Source organism: Kogia breviceps, chromosome 8, assembly GCF_026419965.1.
Source record: "Kogia breviceps isolate mKogBre1 chromosome 8, mKogBre1 haplotype 1, whole genome shotgun sequence".
Taxonomy (NCBI): domain Eukaryota; kingdom Metazoa; phylum Chordata; class Mammalia; order Artiodactyla; family Physeteridae; genus Kogia; species Kogia breviceps.
This window is the reverse complement of record NC_081317.1, coordinates 38,665,838-38,692,517: the sequence shown is the minus strand read 5'-3', so window position 1 is coordinate 38,692,517 and position 26,680 is coordinate 38,665,838. Positions and strand designations below refer to the sequence as shown.

Sequence of the window (26,680 nt, the reverse complement as noted above, 5' to 3'; positions counted from 1 at the left end):
TGTTAATTTTTGCTGTACACCAAAATGATTTTTACACATATGTATATTTTTTTATGTATCCTTTTCCATTATGGTTCATCACAGGACATCAAATATAGTTCTCTGTGCTATACAGTAGGACCTTGTTGTTTATCCATTCTCTATATAATAGTTTACATCTGCTAACCCCAACCTCCCACTGCATCCTTCCCCCAACCCCCTCCCCCTTGACAACCACAAGTGTGTTCTCTATGTCCATGAGTCTGTTCCTGTTTCGTAGATAGGTTCATTTGTGTCATATTTTAGATTCAATATATAAGTGATATCATACAGTTTTTGTCTTTTTCTGTCTGACTTCACTTATTATGGTAATGTCTAGGTCCATCCATGTTGCTGCAAATGGCATTATTTCATTCTTTTTTATGGATGAGTAGTATTCCATTTTATTTACGTACCACACCTTCTTTATCCATTCATCTGTCAGTGGACTTTTAGACTGTTTCCGTGTCTCTGCTGTTGTGTAATAGTGCTACTGTGAACATAGGGGTACATGTATCTTTTTGAATTAAAGTTTTGTCTGTATATGCCCAGGAGTGGGATTGCTGGATCATGTGGTAATTCTATTTTTAGTTTTCTCAGCAACCTCCATACGCTTTTCCATAGTGGATGTACCAACTTACATTCCCACCAACGGTGCAGGAGGGTTCCGAGGGTTCCGTTCTCTCCACATTGTCTCTAGCATTTGTTATATGTAGAGTTTTTAATGATGGCCATTCTGAGAAGTGTGAGGTGCTACCTCACTGTAGTTTTGATTTGCATTTCTTTAATAATTAGAGATGTTGAGCATCTTTTCACGTGCCTGCTGGCCATTTGTATTTCTTCTTTGGAGAACCGTCTATGTAGGTCTTCTGCCCATTTTTCAATTGGGTTATTTGTTGTTGTTGTTGTTGAGTTGTATGAGCTGTTTATGTATTTTGGAAATTAAGCCCTTGTTGGTTGCATCATTTACAAATATTTTCTCCCATTCTGTAGGTTGTCTTTTCATTTTGTTTATGGTTTCTTTTGCTGTGCAAAAGCTTCTAAGTTTGATTAGGTCCGATTTGTTTATTTTTCTTAATGTCTTGCTGCTGCTTTTCTGAGAGAAATGATTTAATGTAACAAGGTAGGTGTCTTTATTTTCCTGGTAATCTAATGGCTTAGACTAAGCAAAATAGGAAGTCAGTAGTTTGATGGACAGTCACTTTCTTTTAGGCTTTTCTTTACTCATAACTCAAAGATATACTAACTAATCAGTCCACACTACCTCACAACTATCTGCTTCTATGGCTAATAAACCACAAACACCAGACCATCAAAATTTCTGGATTTTATTTTTTTCTTATGTAATTGCCCAAATTTGGGGCATTACAGATGGTAACGTGCCAGGTTTTTAGACTTTCAAGATGTAAAGAAAATGAAAAAAATCTAAAAGTTACATTTGATAATGATTATTCCAAACATAACTTTTTAAGTGTTAAATAGTGAGAAAAAATTATTTAAAGAAGGCAAAATGAAATCCATTGTAGATCAGTTGATCTCTTTTTTTTCAAAAACTTCTAACTTTTTGAAGGAAGAACTAAAACAACTTCGGTTTTAATTCTTTTCTTGCCTCATAGTACATGTAAAATAATTTGAGTGACAAATACATGGAAGAATTTTTATGTTTAAGGAAGATTATCTAATTGAAGTAGAAGTGATAGCAAGTTGGGAAGACCAAATACATAAAATAGGGTAGTTATTTAAAGTACTGTAATAATTTTTGTACCATTGTGGGAATCTGGGTAAGCTTATTAGTTCATAAACAGTTTGTAGAGTCAATTTTTTTATTTTCAGATTTGGTCTTTTTGAAGCTATGTCTGCCATTGAAATGATGGATCCCAAGATGGATGCTGGCATGATTGGAAACCAAGTTAATCGAAAAGTTCTCAATTTTGAACAATCTATCAAGGTAGACACCATTGTGCCTTTTGTGTTTTCTTTTGTTGTTTGTTATTCATATGTTAAAACATTTTGATTAATAATGGAAATCAAACTTAGTATGTTAAAGTATAATTTTCTTAAATGCCTCTCAGGTATGTAAACAAGCGTTGGTTATCTTTGTCTTTCCATTGAAATGTTAATTGTTTAAGGTCTCCATTAAAAGCTTGCTCTAAATTTGTGTCTGTGTGCACTTTTTAAGTTAATTTTTGAAAGCATTTGAGTATGTATTCACATACCGGGGTAATTGGCTTAGGGATTAAATTTTATGTATTAATATATTAAGTAAAATGCTTGTGGTAGTGAACTAGATGTTTAACTCAATGAGAATTGATTTAGAAGTTCATTCATAGTTGCCTCAGAGTTTAATTTTTGCATATTTTGTGAAGAAAGATTTGCTAAGTAAGTGGATAGTGTTAAAAAAAAATTATGAGTAGTATAGTTAATTAGTTTAAGGGAAATATTTAAAACATTTTTTTTCTTTGTAAGTAGTTATTTTCTTTGTGAGTAGTTTCAATTCATTAAAATGCTTCATACTTATTAATGTTTAAAACTAACTTGAACTGTGCTTTTAAAATGCTTGTTGGTTTGACTGTTTTTTTATAAAGGCCTTTATTCTGTTTCAAATTCGAGAGGCTTTGATTTTTTCATATTGAAGACCCATTAAGATACATTATTTTTAAGAATACAGAGTTAATTTGGCACCTTAGTTTTATCAGATGATGAGATAGTTTCCTTAGAATTGATATTTTAAAATATTTACTGTACACAGTAGCCATACATATTTTAAAAACCTGTATGTTGTATTTCCCTTTCTTTTTAGGATGGCACCATTAAAATTAAAGACCTTACCTTGCCTGAATTGATAGGGATAATGGATACATGTTTTTGCTGTTTGGTAAGAGTTAAGATAACATGTTGTTTAATTTAAAAACTGACTTACTTGAATTTCAGTTTGAAAGTATTTACATCAACATTGAATATGAAATGTATGTAATGCTTGGCCTAGTAAGATGTACATAAGATTAGCAGGCCAAGTTATGCTGTAGGAAACAGCATTTTATCTTTTCATCTGGGTGGTTTTAGGTTCTCATTTTCTGGAAGGATGTTTTCTTTCCAAGGAAGATAATAATATATAGGCATTATCCAAAGTACCCTTTTTATTATCAAGCTACCCAGGGAAACAAATCTGAAATTGGGAGGTTCCATTAATAAGCATGAAATTGAACCAAAGAGAATTTTGGATTGGCTTTGGATAAGTTTTTTTTCCTAATCTAAGGTATATTGAAGTAAACTGGCCATTTTCTACTATGAAGAAAATTTTTTAGTGGTTTATATATATATGCTGAATAGGTTGTCTTCCCTGGATCATGTGGTTTAATTGTGGGAAAATTCTCATCTGTACAGCCCTTTTTTCTGCCCCCTTCTTTCTGACTGTCCCTTTCTTTTTTAAACTTGATATTAAATCATTGTCCTTAGAAATAATATAAAATTTCTTCATTTGTGCATCCAGTAAAATACTCATTGTTTGCCAGTGTGTATGAAGTACTTCTGTTATGTATTTTTTGTGTGTATTTTTCACTTACGTCTTTTTTTTTAAAAAATAAAATTTAATTTATTTATTTTTGGCTGCATTGGGTCTTCGTTACTGCACGCGGGCTTTCTCTAGTTACGGCAAGCGGGGGCTGCTCTTCGTTGCAGTGCATGGTCTTCTCATTGCGGTCGCTTCTCTTGTTGCAGAGCACGGGCTCTAGGCGTGTGGGCGTCAGTAGTTGTGGCATGCATGCTCAGTAGTTGTGGCTTGCAGGCTCTAGAGGGCAGGCTCAGTAGTTGTGACGCACGGGCTTAGTTGCTCCGCAGCAAGTGGGATCTTCCCAGACCAGGGCTTGAACCCGTGTCCCCTGCATTGGCAGGCGGATTCTTAACCACTGTGCCACCAGGGAAGTCCTTCACTTAGGTCTTACATCAGCTCTGCGAGCTATCTGGTATCACTCTCATCTATTTGCCTAGGGTTACTTTGCTAGGAAGGGGCATAACCAGAATCCTGATCCTGATTCTTCTTTCTCCAAAGCTGTCTGTTTCTCTCAGAGATGTTTTTATTACTCTTTAGCCATTTATTGTCCTAGTGGAATAGGATAAAAGGAGGCAAGGAGGAGGATTTTTGTCAAAGTTGAGGAACAATTCTGTGAGACTCGGGGCTGTATCTAAGTTTGAACTTTAACAGGCAGGTGGTTTTCAGTCTGGAAAGTCTTCTGCACACTAGTAATGCAAAATACACATCTTAATTAGAGCAGTTTTCATGTGCTTTTCTCATTTTGTAATGTAGCATTTTTTTTTTTTGCTCTATTGCAGAATTCTTGGACTTAGTGTAAATTATAACTGAATAAACTTGGGCAAATTATTTACACTCTCTATTTCTTTATATGTAAGATGAGAAAAATACCACCTTCCTCAAAGTGTTAGGAAAAAATGAGATAAGATATATGAAAATACCTAGCATAGTACTTAGATATCATGATTATTCAGTTTTGGCTGCTGTTCTTCCAGTTTCGAGCACATGGTACTTGGCTCATGGTAGTCACTCAATATGATAGTGTTGCCTGATTATTTTTGTGTTTTAGAAAGATCCCTCTGAGTGGGGGTACTGAAGTAGAGGTGGGAGGCAGGGAAACAGTTGCATAGTTTCTTGTAGTAATCTAGGTGAGATGTGATGCACTTGACTGGGTTAGTAATAGTTGGGATGAAAAAGAAGAGTTGAATGAGTGGCTAAGAACCAGGTTAGCTATAAAGTTATGAATTCCTTAATTTCATGGGTTTTTATTGACTACATTGTAGAACTGATAGCTTTTGGATGTGATGTAAGGAGGCCCTGTAATTTCATTAATCTCCTAATATTCGCAAACTGAATTATATAAAAGAATGCTTCCCATATCTATTACTTTAAGGTAAACATGTTTTTAATTCTTGAAAGACTTTAGATAATGAAAGTGAATTCTAACTGTATTTTGTCTTTTCTGACCTTCCTTTTAATCATCTTTTAAATCTTGTGATTAATCGTATTTATTTGGGCCTGTGGCACTCTGTCCTTTGACTGTTGGATCAGACTTTTCAGACTCTGTGTATCACCTTAAACATGTGTATTCTTTTATTTTTTTTATAGATAACATGGTTAGAAGGCCATTCCTTGGCACAGACAGTATTTACGTGCCTTTATATTCATAACCCAGACTTTATAGAAGATCCTGCCATGAAAGCTTTTGCTCTGGGTATCTTGAAAATCTGTGACATTGCAAGGGAAAAAGTAAATAAAGCTGCTGTTTTTGAAGAGGTAAGATTTTGTAATACAAGAATTCCTGAAGCTCATTGACCACCTTATTCACTGTGAAGTATTTAAATGATTGTATGATATGAATTTTTTGTCAAAATTGATAGTTAAAAATAGTTTTTGAAAGTAATATGCTGTTGATATTTATAAATATATTGGCTAAAGTAATCCAGTTTTCTCCAAGAAAGGACCTTCATCTTAATGTGTGTTCCTTCTGTCAGTACCATTCATTGAATATCCATTATGTACAGACGTACTTTATTTTGGATGTTGTGAGGATTCACAAAGAAAATAGAAGACATAGCCTCGTCCCTCAGGTCTCTTATAAATTATAACACAGAAGTTAATCTCAGTCTTTGGATAAGAGGGAGCTAAGGAAAACAAAGTTATGAAGAATAATTTAGAATATAAACGTTTTCTTCCACTAAGTACCTCAGCCTGAGGAAGTGTTGTGCATTTTAGACATAGAAAGATTTTTTTTTCTTTATCATGAAAAAAAGATTTCAGATACTGATATATTAAGGGGAGATGTGATAGCATTTGAAACTATTGATAAGTAATTATTTTTGTTTAATTCTTTTCCTTTGTTGAAACTGTCTTTTTTTTCACACTGTTACTGATACAGAGTAAATATCTTAGGCTCCAGCAATGGTTCAGTGTAAAGCTTTTCTAAATTTATATTATGTATATGAGAATAATGAAATATATGCATAATGTGATTTTCACATTTGAATGTGTGGCTTATGAGTTGTTTATGAAATACTGTGTACTTCTTATACACTCATTGGTTATTTAGCTACATATTTGAATTGATATGGATGTCATTATGGAAAGTCTTATCCATTTGGATGGAATTTTTTAAAAGATTAGTTTGAGTTAAAAAGTGAGAAGTCACACAAATTATTTTAAGTACATTCTCAAAGTCTACCCAAAAAGACATAAAAAATCAGTGGGACAGAGAAAGGATTTTTTTACCAAATAGTACTGGAACAATTAGTTAGTACCCTTGAAAATTACTTCATTAGCATTTTACATCTGCCTTAGTCCATTTAGGCTGCCATAACAGCATACCATAGACTGGGTAGCTTATAAACAATAATTTATTTCCCATAGTTCTGGAAGCTAAGAAGTGTAAGATCAAGGCAACAGCAGATTTGGTGCCTGGTGAGGGCCTGCTTCCTGGTTCATCTTTGCACTGTGGCCTCACATGGCAGGAGGAGGGGTGGGGAGCTCTCTGGAGTCTCCCTTATAAGGACACTAATCCCATGTATGAGGGCCCCAGCCTCATGACCTGATCACCTCCTAAAGGCTCCATCTCCCAGTACCATCACATTGAAGGTTAGGTTTCAACATATAAAATTTGATGGGATGCATTCAGTCTGTTTATTGCAGTTGATTGATATGTCTTAAGTCTCAATCTATAGGTTCCCCCTCTTTTTTATTTTATTTTAAATTTATTTTTATTTTTATTTTTTTGTGTGGTACGCAGGCCTCTCACTGTTGTGGCCTCTCCCGTTGCGGAGCACAGGCTCCGGACACACAGGCTCAGTGGCCATGGCTCACGGGCCCAGCCGCTCCGCAGCATGTGGGATCTTCCCAGACCAGGGCACGAACCCATGTCCCCTGCATCGGCAGGCAGATTCTCAACCACTGCGCCACCAGGGAAGCCCTATTTTTTTATTTTTTTAAGCCTTGCGACTTTTTGTTAAACAACTCTGGGTTCCTCCCAAAGGCCTTACCTCCAAATACTATCACATTGGGCATTAGAATTTCACATATGAATCTGGGAGTGGGGGGGGACACAAACATTCAGTTTATAACAACATCAAAGTAAATTGTAGATAGAAAAATTATTTCAAGTGTAAAAAGTTATTTAAAAATCAGAAGACAGTTTACAGAAATAAAATGACCATTAAACATAAGATACTTAACCTCACTTTAGAAATGCAAATTAAAACTGTGAGATACCATGTTCTACCTGTAACAGGCACTCACATGCTGTGTGTGTGTGTGTGTGTGTGTGTGTGTGTGTGTGTGTGTGTGTGTGTGTGTGTGTGTGTGTGTAGGATATGAATAGTCATTGTTTCCCTCTTTTTAATCTTTAAAAAAAAAGTTTATTTGGAAATATTTGCCAAATAACAGCAGTTACAGAAACAGCACAAAGAACACCCAGATTCACCTGCTATTAACCTATTATCTCATTTGTTTTTTCAGTTTTTCTCTAATGCATGTATGTATATATGTATTTTTTTTCTGAATCATTGCAGAGTAAGTTGTGTACATTATGATCTTCTTCCCTGAGACACATCAGTATGCACCTTGTAAGGAAAACAGCACTCTCATACACAACTACAGCACAATTATCAACCTCAGTAAATCTATAATACCAATCCATTTCTATCAGTTGACTCAGTAATGTCCTTCTTATCTTTCCCTACGGTATGGGATCCAGTCTAGGATCATGTCTTTCATTTAGCTGTATATCTCTTTAGTGTCCTTTAATCTACAACAGTTCCTTATCCTTCTGTCTCTAATGACAGTGATATTTTTGGAAAATGCAGCCCTCTCCTGCTTTCCCTTTTTTAATAGAATGTTCCTCACTTGGGGTTTGTCTGCTCTTTCTTCATGATTAGATTTATATTATGCAGTCCTGGCTGGCATATGATGTGAGTGATGTTGTGTCCTTCTTAATGGTATCACATCTGATGCATACAGTGTCCATCTGCCCTTCAATGGTGATGTGATTTTATCACCCCATCAAGGTGTTTTCTGATTGCTATATGGTTACTTTTTTTAAAAAAATTTATTTTACTGAAGTATAGTTGATTTACATTGTTGTGTTAATTTCTGCTGTACATCATAGTGATTCAGTTATACATTATATATACACATTCAGTTATACATATATACACATTCTTCTTCATATTTCTTTCCATTATGGTTTATCACAGGATATTGAATATAGTTCCTGTGTTATACAGTAGGACTTTGTTGTTTATCCATCCTATATATAATCGTTTGCATCTGCTAATCCTACACTCCCAATCCATCCCTCGCCCACCCCCTCTTCCCCTTGGCAACCACAAGTCTGTTCTCTACATCTGTGAATCTGTTTCTCTTTCATAGATAAGTTCATTTGTGTCATATTTTAGATTCCACATATAAGTGATACCATATGGTATTTGTCTTTCTCTTTCTGACTTACTTCACTTAGTATGATAATCTCTAGGTCCATCCATGTTGTTGCAAATGACATTATTTCATTTTTATGGCTGAGTAGTATTCAGCTGTGTATATACCATATCTTCTTTATGCATTCATCTGTAGATGGACATTTAGGTTGTTTCCATATCTTGGCTATTGTAAATAATGCTGCAGTGAACACTGGGTTGTGTGTATATTTTCAAATTATAGTTTTGTCTAGATATATGCCCAGGAGTGGAATTGCAGGATCATATGGCAACTCTAGTTTTTTGAGGAACCTCCATACTGTTTTCCATAGTGGCTGCACCAGTTTACATTCCCTTATGGGTACTGTATCTAACCTTGCATACATAATAAGCAGTCTCTAGGGAAACACTTTAAGATCATATAAATATCCTGCTCATTAAAGTCTCTCCCTATATATTTAGTATCCATTCATGGTACTTGCTTGGACTAATCTTGACTGTGTTGGCTGCAAAATGATAATTTTGAGCTCTAGCACTCCCTCCACATTTATTAATTAGGACAGGATTCCATTATAAGCAAGATTCATACATTTTTTTGATGGGAGTGTAAATTCATACAACTTTTTAAAAGAGCAGTTTGGTAATATCTATGACTTAAAATGCATGTCTTGTTTCAGCAGTTTCACTTTTAGGAGTTTAGCCTATAAATATATTTGTGCTTATCCCCAAAGGTCTACGTACAAGGACATTAATTGTAGTAACTAAAGTCTGGAAACTAATGTCCATCAGTAGGAGACTCATTAAATGACACTACACTCATACAGCCAAGTAAGTGTTGTGTAAACTTTACAAAGGAGGAGGTAGGCTTACTTATACAGATGAGATTAGATCTCCAAATTAATGTAAAATAAGTCAGGTGTAGAAAAGCATGTGTAGCTTGCTACTGTTTTTGTTTTCTTTTTTCTAAAGAGATAGGTAGTTAAATCTTCATACACAAGAAGATAACTAGGGTATTTGACGGTCAGGGTATATACTTGTTTGTACTACTGGAATTTTTATTATATGCCTGTATTACTTTCTTTTTTAAATAAACTAAAAAAATTTTTTTATGGTAGAAGTAATCAATCAAATTTCTGTATAGTCTCTGGATGAAGGACTTACTAAGAGATGGGAGAAATCCTAAAGGAAAGGACTAATAGGAAGAAAACTGATAGAAAAAATTCTTAGGAAAAATATAGACAACAAAATAATCAATTTTTGTGTATTAAGATCCCATTCAAATAAAGTATAACACTAAAACCTGAATGAATAAATGCACAGTAAAATAAATAGCTCATTCATAGAGGAAGGTTATCAAATGGCCATAATATTTAAAAAATTTAGGCTCAGTGTAATCTAAGAAAAACAAAATAGTTCACTTTTCATCTACAAAGTTTTTAAAATGAGAATGTTTAATGTTGGTAAGGATGCAATATGTTGGCACTTAACTTTTTTTTTTTTTTACTAGTAGGGGGTATGCATTAGCATAGCTGTTTTGGAAAACAGTTTAGCAGTGTATATATCAAGAATCTTAAACGTATTGACACCATTTAAACTAGTTAGTTCACCTCTAGAACTCAGCCTTAAAGAAATTATTAGAAATGTGGGTGCTTTATGCCCAAATACATTAATCAGTGTTTTTAATAGTGAGAATTGGTATCAATCAAAATGCCACCATTTGGGTTATGGTTGAAATAAATTATGGTTAATTTATTACACATAATTGATTACATGATGACAAAGTATTTAATATCATGGGAAAAGGCATACTTTAAAAGGTTAAGAAGGCAGCACACAATGTAATCAATTATGTAAAAATAAAACTGAAAAGAAACATAAACAAAAGTTAGCTCCTAGGCTGGAAAAATGATATTTTTCCTGTTTTGCTAAACTTTTCAGATTTTCCAGATAAATTTGTCTCAGTTTTAATAATTAAAAAAAAATTGATCTCCTAGTAAAATCCTTAAGAGGCCTGGTAATGAATAAATAAGAACGACTTAAATAATTTGCTTGTTTGAAATGGATGCTTCAGAAGTTCCTAAATGATTATGTATTTTGTCTCTGCTTTGTTTTTCCTCCTGAACTGGAGACGTTTTCAGTTGCCTAAAGATGTTTCTTTCTCAATATCTTGTTCACGTGCAAATGGGAACCACAGTTCCCCCATCAGATGGCTTTTCCTCTTGGATTCTGTATCTTGTAAAATGGTGTCTTTAGTGTTATCTTTGATTACTTTTTTTAACCTCCAACATTCAGATCATTTTACCTTCCAAGTGTCTTGAATCTGGGCACTGTTTTTTCTTCCCTCTCATTGTTCCTGCTTTAGTTCATGCTCCTGTCAGCTTTAGGTTAGGCTTCTGTGAGAGTTTCTGAACTCTACTTTCTGGCCTAATCTTTTCCCTCTAGTCCATTCTCCACTTGACCATCAGTTATCTTCCTAAAAGTAATCTTGTCATGTTCAGTTTTGCTATTTGAACGTTTTCACTAGGGTGTGTATTTTAATAAAAGTTATAATACTTCTACATAGTATATAAAATCAAATAGCCCACAAGACTTATAATGAAAAAATTACAGTGCTCTGCTCTTTCCTTATCCATTCATAATAATATTCAATTCTTTTAGCTTTTTCTACTGTCTACTTCTATGTTTCTGTATAATAGGCTTATATTCTAGTTTCTGGGTTTAAGGGTTTATCAGTTTTTAGCTATAGTATAGCAGCACATTTTTAGCATATGTTTAGCATTCATACATTACCTCCTCCTCACTCCAAATAGTAATTCACTTTGTGGTTAAATCATTCAATTCTGACATTATTGTGATTGTATATATATTAATGACAGATGAGCCAGAGTAGTGTATGCTTTTTTTTCCTCATACAAATTTTTTTTTTCTTAAAGGTAATAACTATCTCTTCTTTTTGGCTTGCTTAGTTTTATGTGTACTTTTCCTTAATTCTTCCTTTCCCATTATTATTAAACACATCAGGTAATCCGTATATTTCATCATGTATATAAACATATATATATAGGTAATTTATAATTTTTGTTTTGAAATGCTCTTCTTGAATTTCTTTGTTCTCTAGCTTCAGGCTGGGTCAGTTGCTTTCTAGGCCCACTGCACAGCTGTCATCCCAGGTTTCTCTGTACCATTCTCCTGAGAATTACATTTCCCTCTCTTTTTATTAGATCCCTAGTTACCTGGATCTCATGCCTTTATTGTTTAGTTTATTACTTTGTTTGTGCAGTGTCTCCAGTTTCTTCTGGGAGACAGGGAGGGAATTTTTCTTTAAGACCTTGCATGTCTGAAAATGTCTTTCCTGCCCTCACACCTGATTGATAGTTTGGCTGTAATGGATTTCTAGGCTGGAAAGTAACTTCCTCAGCATTTTGAAGGCATTGTTCCACTGATTTATAATCCTAGTGTTACCATCCTGATTCTTTATATGCGACTCATGTTTCCTCTTTAGAAGCATTTAGGATTTCTCTTTTTAATGACCATACCTTAGATTAGTCTTTGTAACCCCTTAATGATCTTTGAAGTTTAAAGCATCCTGTTCTTAGACCACCACCTCTGTTTCTAAATTACTTGTGTTCTGATTCCTAGAGTTCTTCACTCCTATTTGGACTTCAGTTTATTTATATCATTGTTTCATTGTTATTAACCTCTTGACCCTCTTTTCCAAATTTAAGTATCATCATCCTTTATTTACAGTCATTCCCTTGCATATACGTTCAGCTCCCTTCCTCTCTTGCCTTGTTATACCTCAATTCTAGTTGAATCTAACCCTTTGCCTACTCTGCCCTTAAACCTGCACATCTCAGTGTGACTGGAAAAAAATGCATTTCCACTGATTGATCCTACTACCATTTCATCACCAGTAACTGCACATAGGCCCACAGTGCTCCCTAGCAATCATTACATTTCCCTAGTTCATTCACTCCACTCCCCTCAAACTTCTAACACTTTGACCATCCTCACTTGAAGCAAATGACCTACCTTTCTATTGCACTGAATAAACAGAAGCAGTCTTCCCACCTACTGGCACATGTGACCTCTTTTCTGCTGCTCTTCTGTTATGTAGATGAACTTTCTCTGCTCCTAAGAGTGATCCCTTCTGCTTGTGCCTTAGATTCCATACTCAGTCTTATATTCAAAGACATTGGTCTACCAACTCTCACCTTTATCCCTTGAGTAATGAATTTGCTGCTCTACTGGATCATTCCTATCAGCATACAAACATGCTTTATTCATGTTACTCAATCTCAAAAATACCATTTCATGGCATAGTCTTGTCCTTCAGCTTCTGCCCATATCTCAGTTCTCCTTTTCAGCAAGTATCCTTAAGAGGTGTTCATACCCACCGTCTCTGGTTCTCTCCTGTTTTCTCTGTTGAATCCACTCCAGTCAGGCTTTGAACACATGTTCCACCAAAATTGTGACATTATGGTCCTCAAAGACCTCAGTGTTGCTAAACCCATTGGTTAATGTTTGGTCTTAAACTTGACCTATCAGAAGATTTTGACATAGTTTTATCACTCCATCTTTGAAACAGATTATTTTCTTGGCATTTAATATGTCCTTTATCCCTGGTTTCTCATCTCACTGGTTGTTCTTGTTTGTCATCTCATTCTCTAAACCAGCAGTATCCAATAGGAATATAATGCAAGCCACATATATAATTTAAAATGTTCTAGTAACCATGGGTAAAATTAATTTTAATAACATTTTATTAATTTAGCCCAATATATCTAAAATAATACTTCAATATATCATTTTAAAAATATTAATGACCCTTGCTGCATAGGGTATCCTGTGTGGGGGTACCAATCCATAGTACTATCACATCTTTTTTTTTTTTAACATCTTTATTGGAGTATAATTGCTTTACAATGGTGTGTTAGTTTCTGCTTTATAACAAAGTGAATCAGTTATACATATACACATGTTCCCATATCTCTTCCCGCTTGTGTCTCCCTCCCTCCCACTCTCCTTATCCCACCCCTCTAGGTGGTCACAAAGCACCTAGCTGATCTCCCTATGCTATGCGGCTGCTTCCCACTAGCTATCTATTCTGTTTGGTAGTGTATATATGTCCATGCCACTCTCTCACTTTGTCCACATCTGTTTTTTGTTTAGTATTACTACCCACTTCTGTGGAAAGCTGGGCAAAACACTAATTGTAGGGTATTCTCTGCCTGCCACTGGACCTTAGAAGTGGGGGAAGAGACAATTTACAAAACAGGAAATGCATATGGCTTACAAAATTATGGGAAAAGAATTTTTTAAACAACTCACTAATTATCCAAAAATGCATGTTAAAACTAGATATCATTTTTTTGGCCTGTGAAATAAATGGGTATAAATTTGAGACAACCTGAAGCTTGCAACAGAGCAGTAAAATGGACAGTTCTTTTTTCTTTTTTTAAAAAAATCTTTATTTATTTATTTGGCTGTGCAGGGTCTTAGTTGTGGCATGCAGGATCTTTTAGTTGTGGCATGCAGGATCTAGTTCCCTGACCAGTGATCAAACCCGGGCCCCCTGCATTGGGAGTGCAGAGTTTTAGCCACTGGACCACCAGGGAAGTCCCTAAAATGGATACTTCTTTTCACTGTTGGAGAGAGAATAAATTGGTCCAGATATTTTGGGGAAAAAATATTAATGAAATATTTTGAATTCTTTTTTTTCTATGGAATATTCTCAATCTGGTATGTATTTTACACTTACAGCACATCCCAGTTTGAACTAGTCTCATTTCAAGTGCTCAGTAGTTATGTGGCACACAGCTCTAAACATTGGTGTGACTCACGCTCAGTCTTTACACTTCTTTATACTCTTGATGATCTAATGCAGTTTCATATTTTTAAATTCTGTCTCTGCTAATGAGGCCAAATTTATATTCTTAACCTAGGCTTGTTCCCTAAATGTCATATTCATATATGCTGCTGCCTATTCTACGTTCTCACTAGGATGTCACACATAACATTTCCAAAATGAAGCTGCTGGTTTTCCCCTTGCTTCCAACTTCTTTCTTCTGTAGTCTTCTCAATCTCAGCAAATGGAACTCCATTCTTCTAGTTGCACAGACCAAAAACCTGGGCATCATCCTTAACTCTTCTCTTTCTCCTGTACCCTGCATCTAAACCCTCAGGAAGTCCTTGGCAAACTACAGCCTGCAGACCAGCCCTGCTGCCTGTGTCTTTTAATGGTCCTTGAGCTAAGAATATTTTTTTTCCTTTTAAATGGTTACATTTAGGGCTTCCCTGGTGGCGCAGTGGTTGAGAGTCCGCCTGCTGATGCAGGGGACATGGGTTTGTGCCCCGGTCTGGGAAGATCCCACATGCCGCGGAGCGGCTGGGCCCGTGAGCCATGGCCGCTGAGCCTGCGCGTCCGGAGCCTGTGCTCCACAACAGGAGAGGCCACAACAGTGAGAGGCCCACATACTGCAAAAAAAAAAAAAAAAAAAAAAAAAGGGTTGCATTTATATAGTTATATAAGTGCCTACTCAGTATTCTCTGTTTTGCCACTTGGTCTGCAAAGCATAAAATATATATAATCTGGCTCTTTAAGAAAAAAATTTGCCTATCCTTAATCTGTACTATCTGTATTGATTTCATTAGCATATGCTGGACATTGTGGCAAGCGCTGGGAATAAAATGATAGGCATATCACTTTGCTGTGCAGAGTGAGGATGGGAGTCTAAGAGCTCCTTTCTTAGACATCCAGCTTCTTATTCCTCTAGACCCACATCTTTTTTTTTTTTAATTAATTTATTTTATATTTGGCTGCGTTGGGTCTTTTTTGCTGCGCGCAGGCTTTCTCTAGTTGCGGCAAGCAGGGGCTACTTTTCGTTGCTGTGTGCAGGCTTGCGGTGGCTTCTCTTGTTGTCCAATTACTTGGCATCTTCCAAAAATTGCCTCATGTGTCTTGAATGTTGTCTTCCATTCTCTGTCTTCTTTGTTCTTTGGAATTCAAACTTTTCATTCCTTTTCTGATGTATAGTATGATTTCAAGAGGTGTAGTGGAAATACCACATTTAACCAAAAGTCCATTGTTTCTACTGCCTACATAATAAAATTCAAAACCCTTAGAGTATCTCTTTTTATCATCTGGCCCCAATTTTATTACTCATTTTTTATTACTTCTTAATTTTTTTATTGAGTTATATGGCATATGACATTGTATAAGTTTAAGCAGTATGGCATATTGATTTGATGCATTTATATTGCAAAATGATTGCCATAGTAGCATTAGCTAACACCTCTATTGTGTTACATAATTGTCATTTCTTCTAGTGTTGGGAACAATTAAAATGGAGTCTCTTAGCAAGTTTAACGTTTATAATAGTTTTGTTGTCTGTAATCACTGTACTGTATATTAGGTTCCTAGGACTTACTAATCTACTGGTTGCAAGTATGTACCCTTAAACAACATCTCCCCAATTCCCCCACCTCTAGCCCCTGGTAAACACCATTTTACTCTCTGCTTTTATGATTTTGTTTTTTTTAGATTCCACATATGAGAGAGATCATACAGTATTTGTCTTTCTCTGTCTGACTTAGCATAATGTCCTCAGGGTCCATTAATGTAGCTGCAAGTTTCCTTTTTTTCTTATGGCTGCATATTATTCATTGTATAAATATACATCTTCTTTATCCATTCATTCATTGATGGACACTTAAGTTGTTTCCATACCTTGGCTATTGTGATTAATGCTGCAATAAACATTAGGGTGCATGTCTCTTTGGTTACCTGTTTTTATTTCCTTTGGATATACATATACCCATTAATGGGATTGCTGGATTGGGTGGTAGTTCTAATTTTAATTTTTGGGGTACCCTCCGTACTGTTCTCCACAGTGATTGAACCAGTTTACAGTCCCACTAACAGTGCACAAGGGTTCCCTTTTCTCCACATCCTAGCCAGCATTTGTTATCCCTTGTCTTTTTGATGATCACCATTCTTATGGGTGTGAGGTGATACTTCATTATGGTATTTATTACAGGCGTACCTTGGAGATATTGTAGGTATGGTTCCAGGCCACCACGATAAAGCAAATATTGCAATAAAATGAGTCACACGAATTTTTTGGTTTCCCAGTGCATGTTAAAGTTATATTTACTATAGTTTAGTCTATTAAGTGAAACAGCATTATGTCTAAAAAAACAAAGTACATACCTTAATTTAAAAATGCTTTATTGCTGAAAAATGCTAGCCATCATCTGATAATGCAGGGTTGCCACAAACCTTCAATTTGTTTTAAAAAGAATGCAGTATCTGCAAAGTGAAATAAAGTAAAATACAGTAAAATAAGGTATGCCTATATACCTTTTTCTTCTCCCCTGGCATTTTATTCTTCATCTGGTCCTATATGTTATTCTCTTTCATTATCCCATGCTTGTGCACAAGATGTTGCTTCTGACTCTTAGGGCTTTTCTCTCTTCTCCTTACCCTTTTAGGGCAGAGTCTTATCTTTAAACTTGGATCCCAATCTCCTGACTTCCCCAGACTTCAATTTTGTTCTCTGTTGTTCTTTAGCATTTTCTTCTGTCATAGCTAGTGTCTGTACAAGCTGGTTTGCATAGAACAATCCTGCCTGACACCTTTTGTCCTGGTGTAATTATTCTAGCATTCCCTCCTACTCTTAGTAGTATACCAGCTTGAATATGGATGTGATGTTTGGAGGTACTGCTTCATTTTGTGAACATGAAGTGACAGATGTAAAAATCTAAAAGCTTAGGATAGTGGAGCCAAAAGAAAGATTACTTTCTAATATTCTAATGTTCATGTTATTTGGCATGCTGTAAATCTGTATCACTTAAGTCAGTGTAGTTGGATTTTTTTCTCTTACTTGCAGCCGAGCATATTTCTAATACAACAGTAAATAAATGAAATTATAAAAGTTCTTGGCTTGTTTGGCAGAGAGTAAACACTATTATCCATTTGATGTATATCTTTCCAAGTATTTTTTATGATATGTACCCATGTGTATTTTACTTAACATGATGGAATTATGTAGACTGTTTGCAACTTGCGTTTTCCCACAGAGTATAGAGAATAGATTTCTGCACATACCAGCACATGTAGGTAGATCTACCTCATTGTTTTTATTTGCATTGCATCATGTTGAGATTACAGATTTTGAAGAACTGTTTCTGGCATGAATCATCAAAGGATGCTCAAACTAGTAGACAGAAGTGTAATGAGACACAGGATTTGTACCTAGCCTTAATGTATCATCCCACAAGACATTTATTAATTACAAAAGGGAAAATGAAAAGTTTACAGTGTAGACACTTAGTATCTTAGCCAAGTGGCCAGAATTAACCACCAGTAATGGGATAAGTCAACACCATGTGTCTCCAGATTCAGTGATCTAAGAAGGACACAACATCACTTCTGTGGTATTCCGGTCAAATATCCTATCAAATATTAAATTGATTTGAATTTTGGAAAAACATAAGACAAACCCATATTGAGGGACATACACAAAATAACTTTGGCTTGTACTGTTCTAAAATGTCAGGGCATGAAAGACAAGGACAAAAGAAATGTTCCAGATTAAAGAGACATCAGTTTCCTGATTTGATAATTGTACTGTGGTTTTGTAAGAGAATGATTTTTGTTTTTATAAAATCACACTGACATTTACAGATAAAGGGATATCATAGTCTGCAACCTAGTCTCAAAGGTTTCAGGGAAGAAAAATAGAGAATTATAATGTAAATGTGGTTTAATGTTATCATTTGGGGAGTATGGGTGAAGGGAATATGGGACTTCTCTTTACCATTTTTGTAATCTGAATTTTTTTCAAAATAAAAGTTAGAAATGCCTCTGGGGAATGAGACCAAATAAGTTTGTGTTCTTACTCTGTCGCTTACTAGCTCTGTGGTTTTTTGGAATTTAACCTTTCTATGCTATGCCTCAGTTCCCTCATTTATAAAATGTAGTTTATAAAAGTACCCACCTTAGAGCATTATTTTGAGGATTAACAAAGTTAATACAAGTAAAATGTTTAGAACAGTGCCTGGCACATGATAAGCACTTAATAACATTAGCTGCTCTTAGTAGTTGTAGGAGCAGCAGCGGCAGTAGTATTCCACTGTATGTACAGTAAATTACAAGCCACTTACTAATGGGCATTTAAATTGTTTCAAGTCCTAATCTGAATTATCTGTGCTCATGTTTTACCCTAACTTGTACCCTTACTGGGTTACCCAGTATCTGGTCTGTGGTAGATACTCAAATTTTAGTTGAATGAATCAAATTATTTTAGGAGCCCCTGAAATATTTATGCAAAGTATTTTATATGTGAAATGAATGTTTAAAACAGTAATAAATCACAACTTATACATTGTGACTATTAAGTTTTAGAAGGGGTTGAAACAGTTTTATTTAATTAGAATATTAGTTCTAAATGCTGTGTTTTATAGAATGCTAAACATCCCTTATAATTTTCTGCAGTTATATCTTGGTAGTATTGTAAAGATATTGTAGAGTACAAGTGAAGAACATGGGCTTTATCTGTTAAGACATCTTACTTCTGTCCCTGGATAATAAACTCTATAATTGCAGTGATAGTATTTTACCATTGTATCCCTGGTATTTAGCCTATACCTGCCATCATAAGGTGCTCAGAAAATGATTTGTCCATTGCTCAGAAGTGGACAAAATTTTTTCCCTACTAATTACTCACCTCTAAAATCTTGATATCAAGCATACTATTCTTTGATCCATACCACTTACTTGGATTCCCGTATTCCTTCTGTCCTTTAGTGCCACAGAGACCTCCAATTCATAGGTGCTGTCACTTTAGTTTTCTCTGTTACTTTCCTCATGTTCTCATTTCCTTGGCCCAGTTAGTGCTAAAATCGCTTTTCAAACACCCTTGCCCCTGTAATCTCATATTGTGTCACTTATCTGGCAAAACCCCAACCACCTGCCTACTTGCTGCTTGCACCCAAACACCAGAAGGCAGCTAGGGAAAATTCACATCTGTGTGTCTGTTCTCACTTTAATTTTAGGACTGCAAGTCTCAGATGGGCACTCAACACTGGAGACAATCCTGTCCTACAACACTTCCATACCAAACTTGCTTTTCTAGTCTCTAAGGTGACTTTTTCCCATCTGTTACTTCTCAGACCTCCAGTGCCAACCCTCACTGTCAGCTTGCTTTCTACCTTAATGGGATATTAGATACAGTCAGATGTAATTAGAAGTGTCCCATCTTCTCATTATCACAAATGCTAACCTGTTATGGTATCCACGCACTCTGTTGTTAAAATGAAAGTATCCCTGTGACATTCTAGGCTCTCAGCCCCTCCACTGTGTTCTAGATTCTATCCTCTCTAGCCTACTGCAGTTAGTATCCCTTTCTTTGTATTGTGTTGCTGCTGTATCCTTCATTACTAGATTATTCTTACTGCCATATAAACATGTTTTTACATGACTCAATTTAAAACCAAAACACCGCAGTTCCCTTGATGCCATGGCTCCTTATTATCTACAGTCTCATTTCTCTGCTACCCTATATGTACCAAAAACTCCTTGAATGAGCTGTTAATATTGATTTATTTTACTTTCTCTTTCATTCTCTTCTCACCCACACCAATTGGACATTCTTCTACCACTACGTAGAAACTGGTCTTAGCAAGCTCCTTAATGATATCCATCTTGCTAAATCCAATGTTCTCACTCCTCCCTCTTCAGCCTGTCGGCTTCATTAGACTCAACTGACCACTTTCTGAAATACTTTCTTCTTATCTTTCTATTATGACAATCTGTTGGATTTCTTTCTTTCTCACTGGTTAGTCCATTTTCTGTGCTTGCTCCTGTAGATCTCCAGTTCTCTTGGGCTCTCCCTGGGTTGATTTCCTCTAGTTCTGTGGCTTTTAATACCAGCTATAAGCTGATGAAGTCCAAATTGATATCTCTAATTCTGATTTCCTCCTCTGACTTTCAGACTCAAGCAAGTGCCTTCCTGAAATCTTCCCCTGAATGACCAAAGGAATTACAAACTTAATATAGTTAAAATTGTACTCCATTTCTGCCCTTAAACCTCCTCCTCCCAAACTGCCCCATCTGAGTAAATGGCATCATAATTTACCAGTTGCTCAGACCGAAAACCCTTGATTGTACTATATTTAACCTCATATTCAGTTCTTCAGCACATCATGTTGGCTTTACCTTTTAAATATATCCTGATTTCAACAGTTTTCATCATTTCTGGTTATGGTATCAGTCCCATTCACCATCAGCTCCTGCTTGGACTGTTGGGTGTTATCCAGTATCTGGTGTCTCTGGGTTTACTTTGATTTTTGTCCTCCTTAAGTCCACAGAGTTTCAGTAGTGATATTTTAATGGCAGCATCTGTTGACATAACTCTTCTGCTTCAGACTTCCAGTGACTTACATTAAGTTCTTGTTACTGAGGTTTGTATTTATTACACAGACCTGTGATAGTCTCCCAGATGAATGCTTTTCCTTAGACTCTTCTTGGCAAACTTAAGGGTCCACAGATAGGGCTTACAGGTTGCTTTTTTTCCCCCCCATTTTGTTTTTTCTACACAGTGTTGGACTACTTAATTTTTTTAAACTTGGTAACATTAAAAAGTCTGATGATTTTACATTAAATTAGGTTTTTGTTCTGAAAACCTAGGAGACTGTACCAAAGTAGTGCTGTATTCATTCATGACCATAAGAGGGTAAGCAGCAGCCTACTTCCTTTAGATGACGTGTATGTTGTCTGATTTGCCACAGTCTCCACCACTCCTCAATGTAACTTGTAACCAGCCTGATGTTCTTAGTAAGGTTAACGGCCAAATGGCCCCTGCCCTGAAGTAGCTCATCATTCCTTCAACAAATAGGTTTGAACAGTAATCTGTGCCAAGCACTATTCTAAGCCCTAGAGATAAAGCATGAATACAACAAAGCCCTGAGCTCAGAGATTATGCATTCCTTGGGACAAATAGTCAATGTGTAAGTAAACAAATTACATATATAATATCAGGTAGTGACAAGTTCTGTGAAGAAAAGTAAAGTAGGAGAAGGGAATATAAGGTGGTGGAGGGTGCTATTTTAGAGAGAATGCACAGGGTAAACCCTCGTATGAGAAATTGACATTGAAACAGAGGCTGGAATATAGTAAGGGATGGAGCTTTGTAAATCTTTTGAAGAAAATCAGTTTGGGGAGGGGGGTTCAGCGGGTACAGAGCTCCTGAGAAGAGTATGTGTTTGATATGCTTGAAGGACAACAAGAAGGCCTGTGTGATTGCAATGCAGTGAACATGGAGATGAGTGGTAGGTAGGAAATGGGGTTGGAGAGGGAGACCAGGGCCACATGATGGAGGGCCTTAGAGGCCATGGGGGAATTTGGGATTTTACTGTGAGGAAGAAAATTCCTGAAGGGTTTTGAGTAGAAAGTGACATGAAATGGCTTATCTTAAAACAATCCCTTTGGCTTTTGGTGGTGAATAAATTATATAGCGGACAGTTGTGGAAGGTGGGGGACCTGTCTGGAGACAGTTATAGTAGTGAGAGATGGTGGATCCTTGAACTGGAGATAGCTGTGAAAGGAGTCAGCCTTGGTGATTAGAATTTGAAGATAGATCCTACAGTGTTTCCTGATGGATCTGATATGGGTTGCGGGAAAACAAGATGACTTGAAATGCAGGTTTTCAGCCTGAGTAAAGGGATGGGGGTGCCTTTTAGCAATGTGGTAAACACTAGGAGAGTTCCTATTTAGACATGTATAATTTGAGAATCCTGTTTGATGTCCAGGTAGAGATAGAGTATAAACTTCATCTGGAGGGTAAGTTTATAGCTCTGTAATACAGCCTGAGACTTTTGAAAGACCCAATCCTGTGAAGCATACAATTTTCCTGAGTTCTTTGAGACTAGAGACATTGTTTGTACTTCTTTCTGTTTGTCAGATATAGTACCTGACATGAATTGCATGCTTACTGATGTTTTTGTTAAGAGTCCAGAAATTTCACTATAGTTCTGGCCACTGCTGTGAATATCTGTTATTTCATTATATTAGGCTTTTATATACATTTTTATAAGAATCGTAACATGGCAGAAACACTCCTTTAATAGAGCTTCTAACTTCTTAGCTGAAATCAGCCAGATATTATTAAACTTCATAGTGAATCCAGCAAACCACTTAACTTGCTAATATCTCAGCAGTGTTTTAAATGATTTTGGGAGTGGGAATCCATGTATGAATCATTTTTTTTCTTTACAATGGGCAGAAGCGGGAATGTGGTTTTGCTGTCACTGAGTAATTCTGTTTGAGAAGACTTAACCTTTTAGCCTAACAGTGTGTAAAATGACATATAAGTTTTGAAGAGTCCTGCTTAAATTTTGCAAATAGTAATTATTACATATGTATTGTTCACCTGTGAATGTGAGAATTTTTTTTTAATGGGGATTATTTGTGATATTATCGTAAGCATTATTTTGCAAATGAACATATTAAATGCAAGTATGTTTAAATAGCCTAAGGACAGCAATTGAAATTAAGGGGACAGAGACAACATTAGAATGTGGTGTTTTAATGGTATGCCTGTAAAGAAAGCTTGGATCTATGATAGCAATATTTAGGGTGACATTCCATTACTGTTTTCTTATTAGCAAATTGTGATTTTGTAAGAGAAATATAATGAAAGGTTTTGCTACTATTCAAGGGTTTAATTATTGGTTTTCTGTATAGGAAGATTTTCAGTCAATGACTTATGGATTTAAAATGGCCAACAGTGTGACAGATCTTCGAGTTACAGGTAAAACCATTTATAAATATAATTCACAAATTTTACATTTGGATTTGTTTCCTTTTAAAATCATTGTCTCTCTTTCTAGGCATGCTAAAAGATGTGGAGGATGACATGCAAAGAAGAGTAAAGGTATGTATTTTTTTCTCTTTTCTTTGGTATAGGATATTTATATTCTTCTAAATGTCAGGTTAACTTTAGCTAATTACAAATAGCTAGTGTAGGTAGGACTACCAACTTTCTTTATATATGCTGTACCGTTTTTTGGTAATGAATTAGAACACTGCTAGAGGGGTTTCTGGTGAATTAGTGTTACTTTCAAGTGTTGAAAATTTAATCCTTTCAAATTTTTTTCAATTTTTTGCCAGTGTTTTAAAATTTTAGTATGCTATTTTAAGAATAGCATAAGATTCTAGAATTTTAAATTCTTCAAAGGTAAGGACTACCTTCTTCACCTTTGTATCGTTAATAGTTAGGGCAGTGTCTCGAACATAGCAGAAGAGCTCAGTAAATGGAAGCTCCTCAAATCTGATAAAAGCCTTCTTTGAATGACATCCTTTGGCCAGATGATCCTAATGATTTTGTTCTCATAGAAATTAAAAATGAAAAAAAGTTACATTTCTTCTATTTTTTATACCTGTATAACACAGCATGGTTGTAAAAACAATTTTGCATTATTGTCTTATTGGATATTTACAGTTATTCAGTGCATTAGGCAATAAAATGCACTTTTAGATGAAGAAAATACAGCTGAAAAGAGTTAAGTAACCTGTCTTGAGTCTTATTAAGGGCATGCCATTAGTAAGTGGCAGCTCCAGGGCTAGAACCCCGATCTACCAGATCTTCCTGTGGTACTGCCTTGGAATTTTGTCAGAATAGTCAGCCATATGTAACACATGTATTAACAAGATGTTTTGCATTTTATGTAGAACTGATCAGTATTTGACATGTGACTTTATGATGTGATTTTGTAAAGGTTACTTTTTTTTCTAACAGGGTTAGTTTGGAGAGCATCAGGAATTTCAGTTAATAGATTTTTTAAAAGCAGGAAGTGCTATGTAGCATGTGCTTCTGCTTATGTTTTTCATGCTTATGTTTTGCTTTTGCTGTTTTTAATACCTTATTCTTTTGTGTGATCTTTATAATTTATATCAAAATGAACTTTCTGTACATAGTATTAATAGGAAAATAATTGATACAGCTTTTTTCTTCCAAATATTTTTCTTCAAATAGATTCTTGCATATACTCAATAAATTAATTTATTGCTTTACCTTGTATAATTGTAATCTAATGCTTTTACAGGTTTGTGTGTGTTTTAATATACCTTTTTTAAAATTTTAGAGTACTCGAAGTCGACAGGGAGAAGAAAGAGATCCAGAAGTTGAACTAGAAGTAATTGAACTTATTTTCTGGTAGATAATATCAGAGAAGTTAATGTTGTAGTTTTATGAACTACGTTATAATTTATGGAAGCCCTTTTTAAGGTATTTCTTTACAAATTGGACATTGCATGGGAGTTTATTTCCCTTGTATTTATTTTGATAGAATTATAATACAGCTCTTTCAAATACATGATTTCAAAGCTCTTCAATATTCCTGTGAGCTAGGAAGAAAAAAATGATTTTTTTTTTTTTTTTACAGATGATCCACCAAAAGTTGGCAGAATTCAAGAACTTACACAGTATCAAAAGTTGTCAAACCTTTGTTAAGATCCTAAATTTTCTGACTCTGCTTAAAGCACCTTTTTATCAGTCCTTTTAAAAATGCTAATTAAATCAGTTTTGAAATAATAGTGTAACTCCTGACTTAGGGAAAAATCAGTCCTCTTAATACATAAGCTTTATTATGTATTTCTATTTCAATAAAATAGGCTTTGTTTTATTATGTTTTCTGCAGCTCATTTTTCAGACATTTAAAAGACTGTAAGTGAAGGTGTTTGTAATGTATTCAATAGTAAGTTATTAACACTGAGATTTAGGACTTAAAATACTATATTTTTAAAATGAAATTTCTTTGACAGACTTTGCATCTTTTAACTTTTAGTCCTTTCTTGTTTTTTAGCACCAACAGTGTTTAGCAGTATTCAGCAGAGTGAAATTTACTCGAGTGTTACTGACAGTGCTTATAGCTTTTACTAAGAAAGAGGTAAGGGTATTTACTATAATCTAAATTTTAGTGTTTTTGTTTTCGATGGAATGCTTTATTTTGGTAGTTCTGAGACTTTTCCATTGAAATGTATATGCACACATATACAGCACTCAGCATTTGGTGTGTTTACATCAGAGTATCCCTGATTTTCTCCAAAAGTCACATGAATTTTACATTCTGCTCCATAACATGTCCATGTATGTTGTTGATATAAAAATAACGTATTACATGTATTAGTGGATAAAATAATAGAAGCTGAAATTGCTTCTGGGTAGTTATTGTGAATTGGAGAAATTAAAAATGAGAATTTTAGGTAGGCTTCTTTCATTCAGTTAAATAATTAACTTAGATTTGTGTGGAATAGATGGTGAATATTTTTGTGTGTATATTGCATTAACTCTAAGTAAATTACAGACTAATTTGTGAATAGTTAATAAGTGGTAAGTAGAGATCCAACCTTTACTAACTTCTGTAATTCTGTTCTTTTTAAAATTTCACCTTGATGGATAATTTAGTAGGAATGTTGCAATTTCCCATTTTCTAGTTGATTGCATCTCTCTTTTTTTTTTAAACATGAGATTAGTAGAATAAACCAGAAATGTTTCCTATTGTTCTTTAATGGCTCCTATAATGTATAGATATGGGTAAAAAAATTATTTCTATCCTAACAGGATCTGGGCATCCTATATTAAGTGAATAGTTTGTGAAAACCAATGTCATTACAGCAAGCATTTAATTTCATTATTGTTTATAGGATTTTCCTATTTAATGTATATCTTTCAGTGAAAGAATATGTAAGAATGTTTTTGGTGATTTATTTGCTAGACCAGTGCTGTTGCAGAAGCTCAAAAATTGATGGTTCAAGCAGCAGATCTTCTTTCTGCCATTCATAATTCATTGCATCATGGCATCCAGGCCCAGAATGACACTACAAAAGGAGGTAATTGTCTGTTTTGCTCCTACTCTTTTTTTGTTCTTTCCCATCCAGCATATATAGTGTTTAGTTTGTTCTAAAATATCCGTCAAGTCAGTCTGGAGACTTTGGAATGTTTTGCTCCATAGACTTATATAGAGTGTTGGTGGTACCTTCTTTTTGAAGTTTTTCTAGACCACTTGGCCATCTCCTGTATCTTACTGTTTGGGTTCTGAATCTTTACCATGTCTCGTGATCAAGCTGTGATGTCAGCAGTAAATAATTCTTTTTTAATCACGTATCCCCTTTACTCCTTTGAGAGCT

General features: G+C 35.2%; 1 protein-coding gene across 1 annotated transcript in view; it reads left to right on the top strand.

Moving 5' to 3' along the window:
* Positions 1-26,680, top strand: part of NAA35 (N-alpha-acetyltransferase 35, NatC auxiliary subunit) — a 97,207-nt gene that overhangs the window by 16,102 nt on the left and 54,425 nt on the right. The window contains exons 4-11 of the mRNA XM_059072441.2: positions 1,852-1,966; positions 2,819-2,893; positions 5,156-5,323; positions 23,237-23,303; positions 23,383-23,426; positions 24,637-24,687; positions 25,357-25,440; positions 26,269-26,383. Of these exons, the coding sequence (XP_058928424.1) occupies positions 1,852-1,966; positions 2,819-2,893; positions 5,156-5,323; positions 23,237-23,303; positions 23,383-23,426; positions 24,637-24,687; positions 25,357-25,440; positions 26,269-26,383 (719 nt within the window). The remainder of the gene's footprint in view (positions 1-1,851; positions 1,967-2,818; positions 2,894-5,155; positions 5,324-23,236; positions 23,304-23,382; positions 23,427-24,636; positions 24,688-25,356; positions 25,441-26,268; positions 26,384-26,680) is intronic.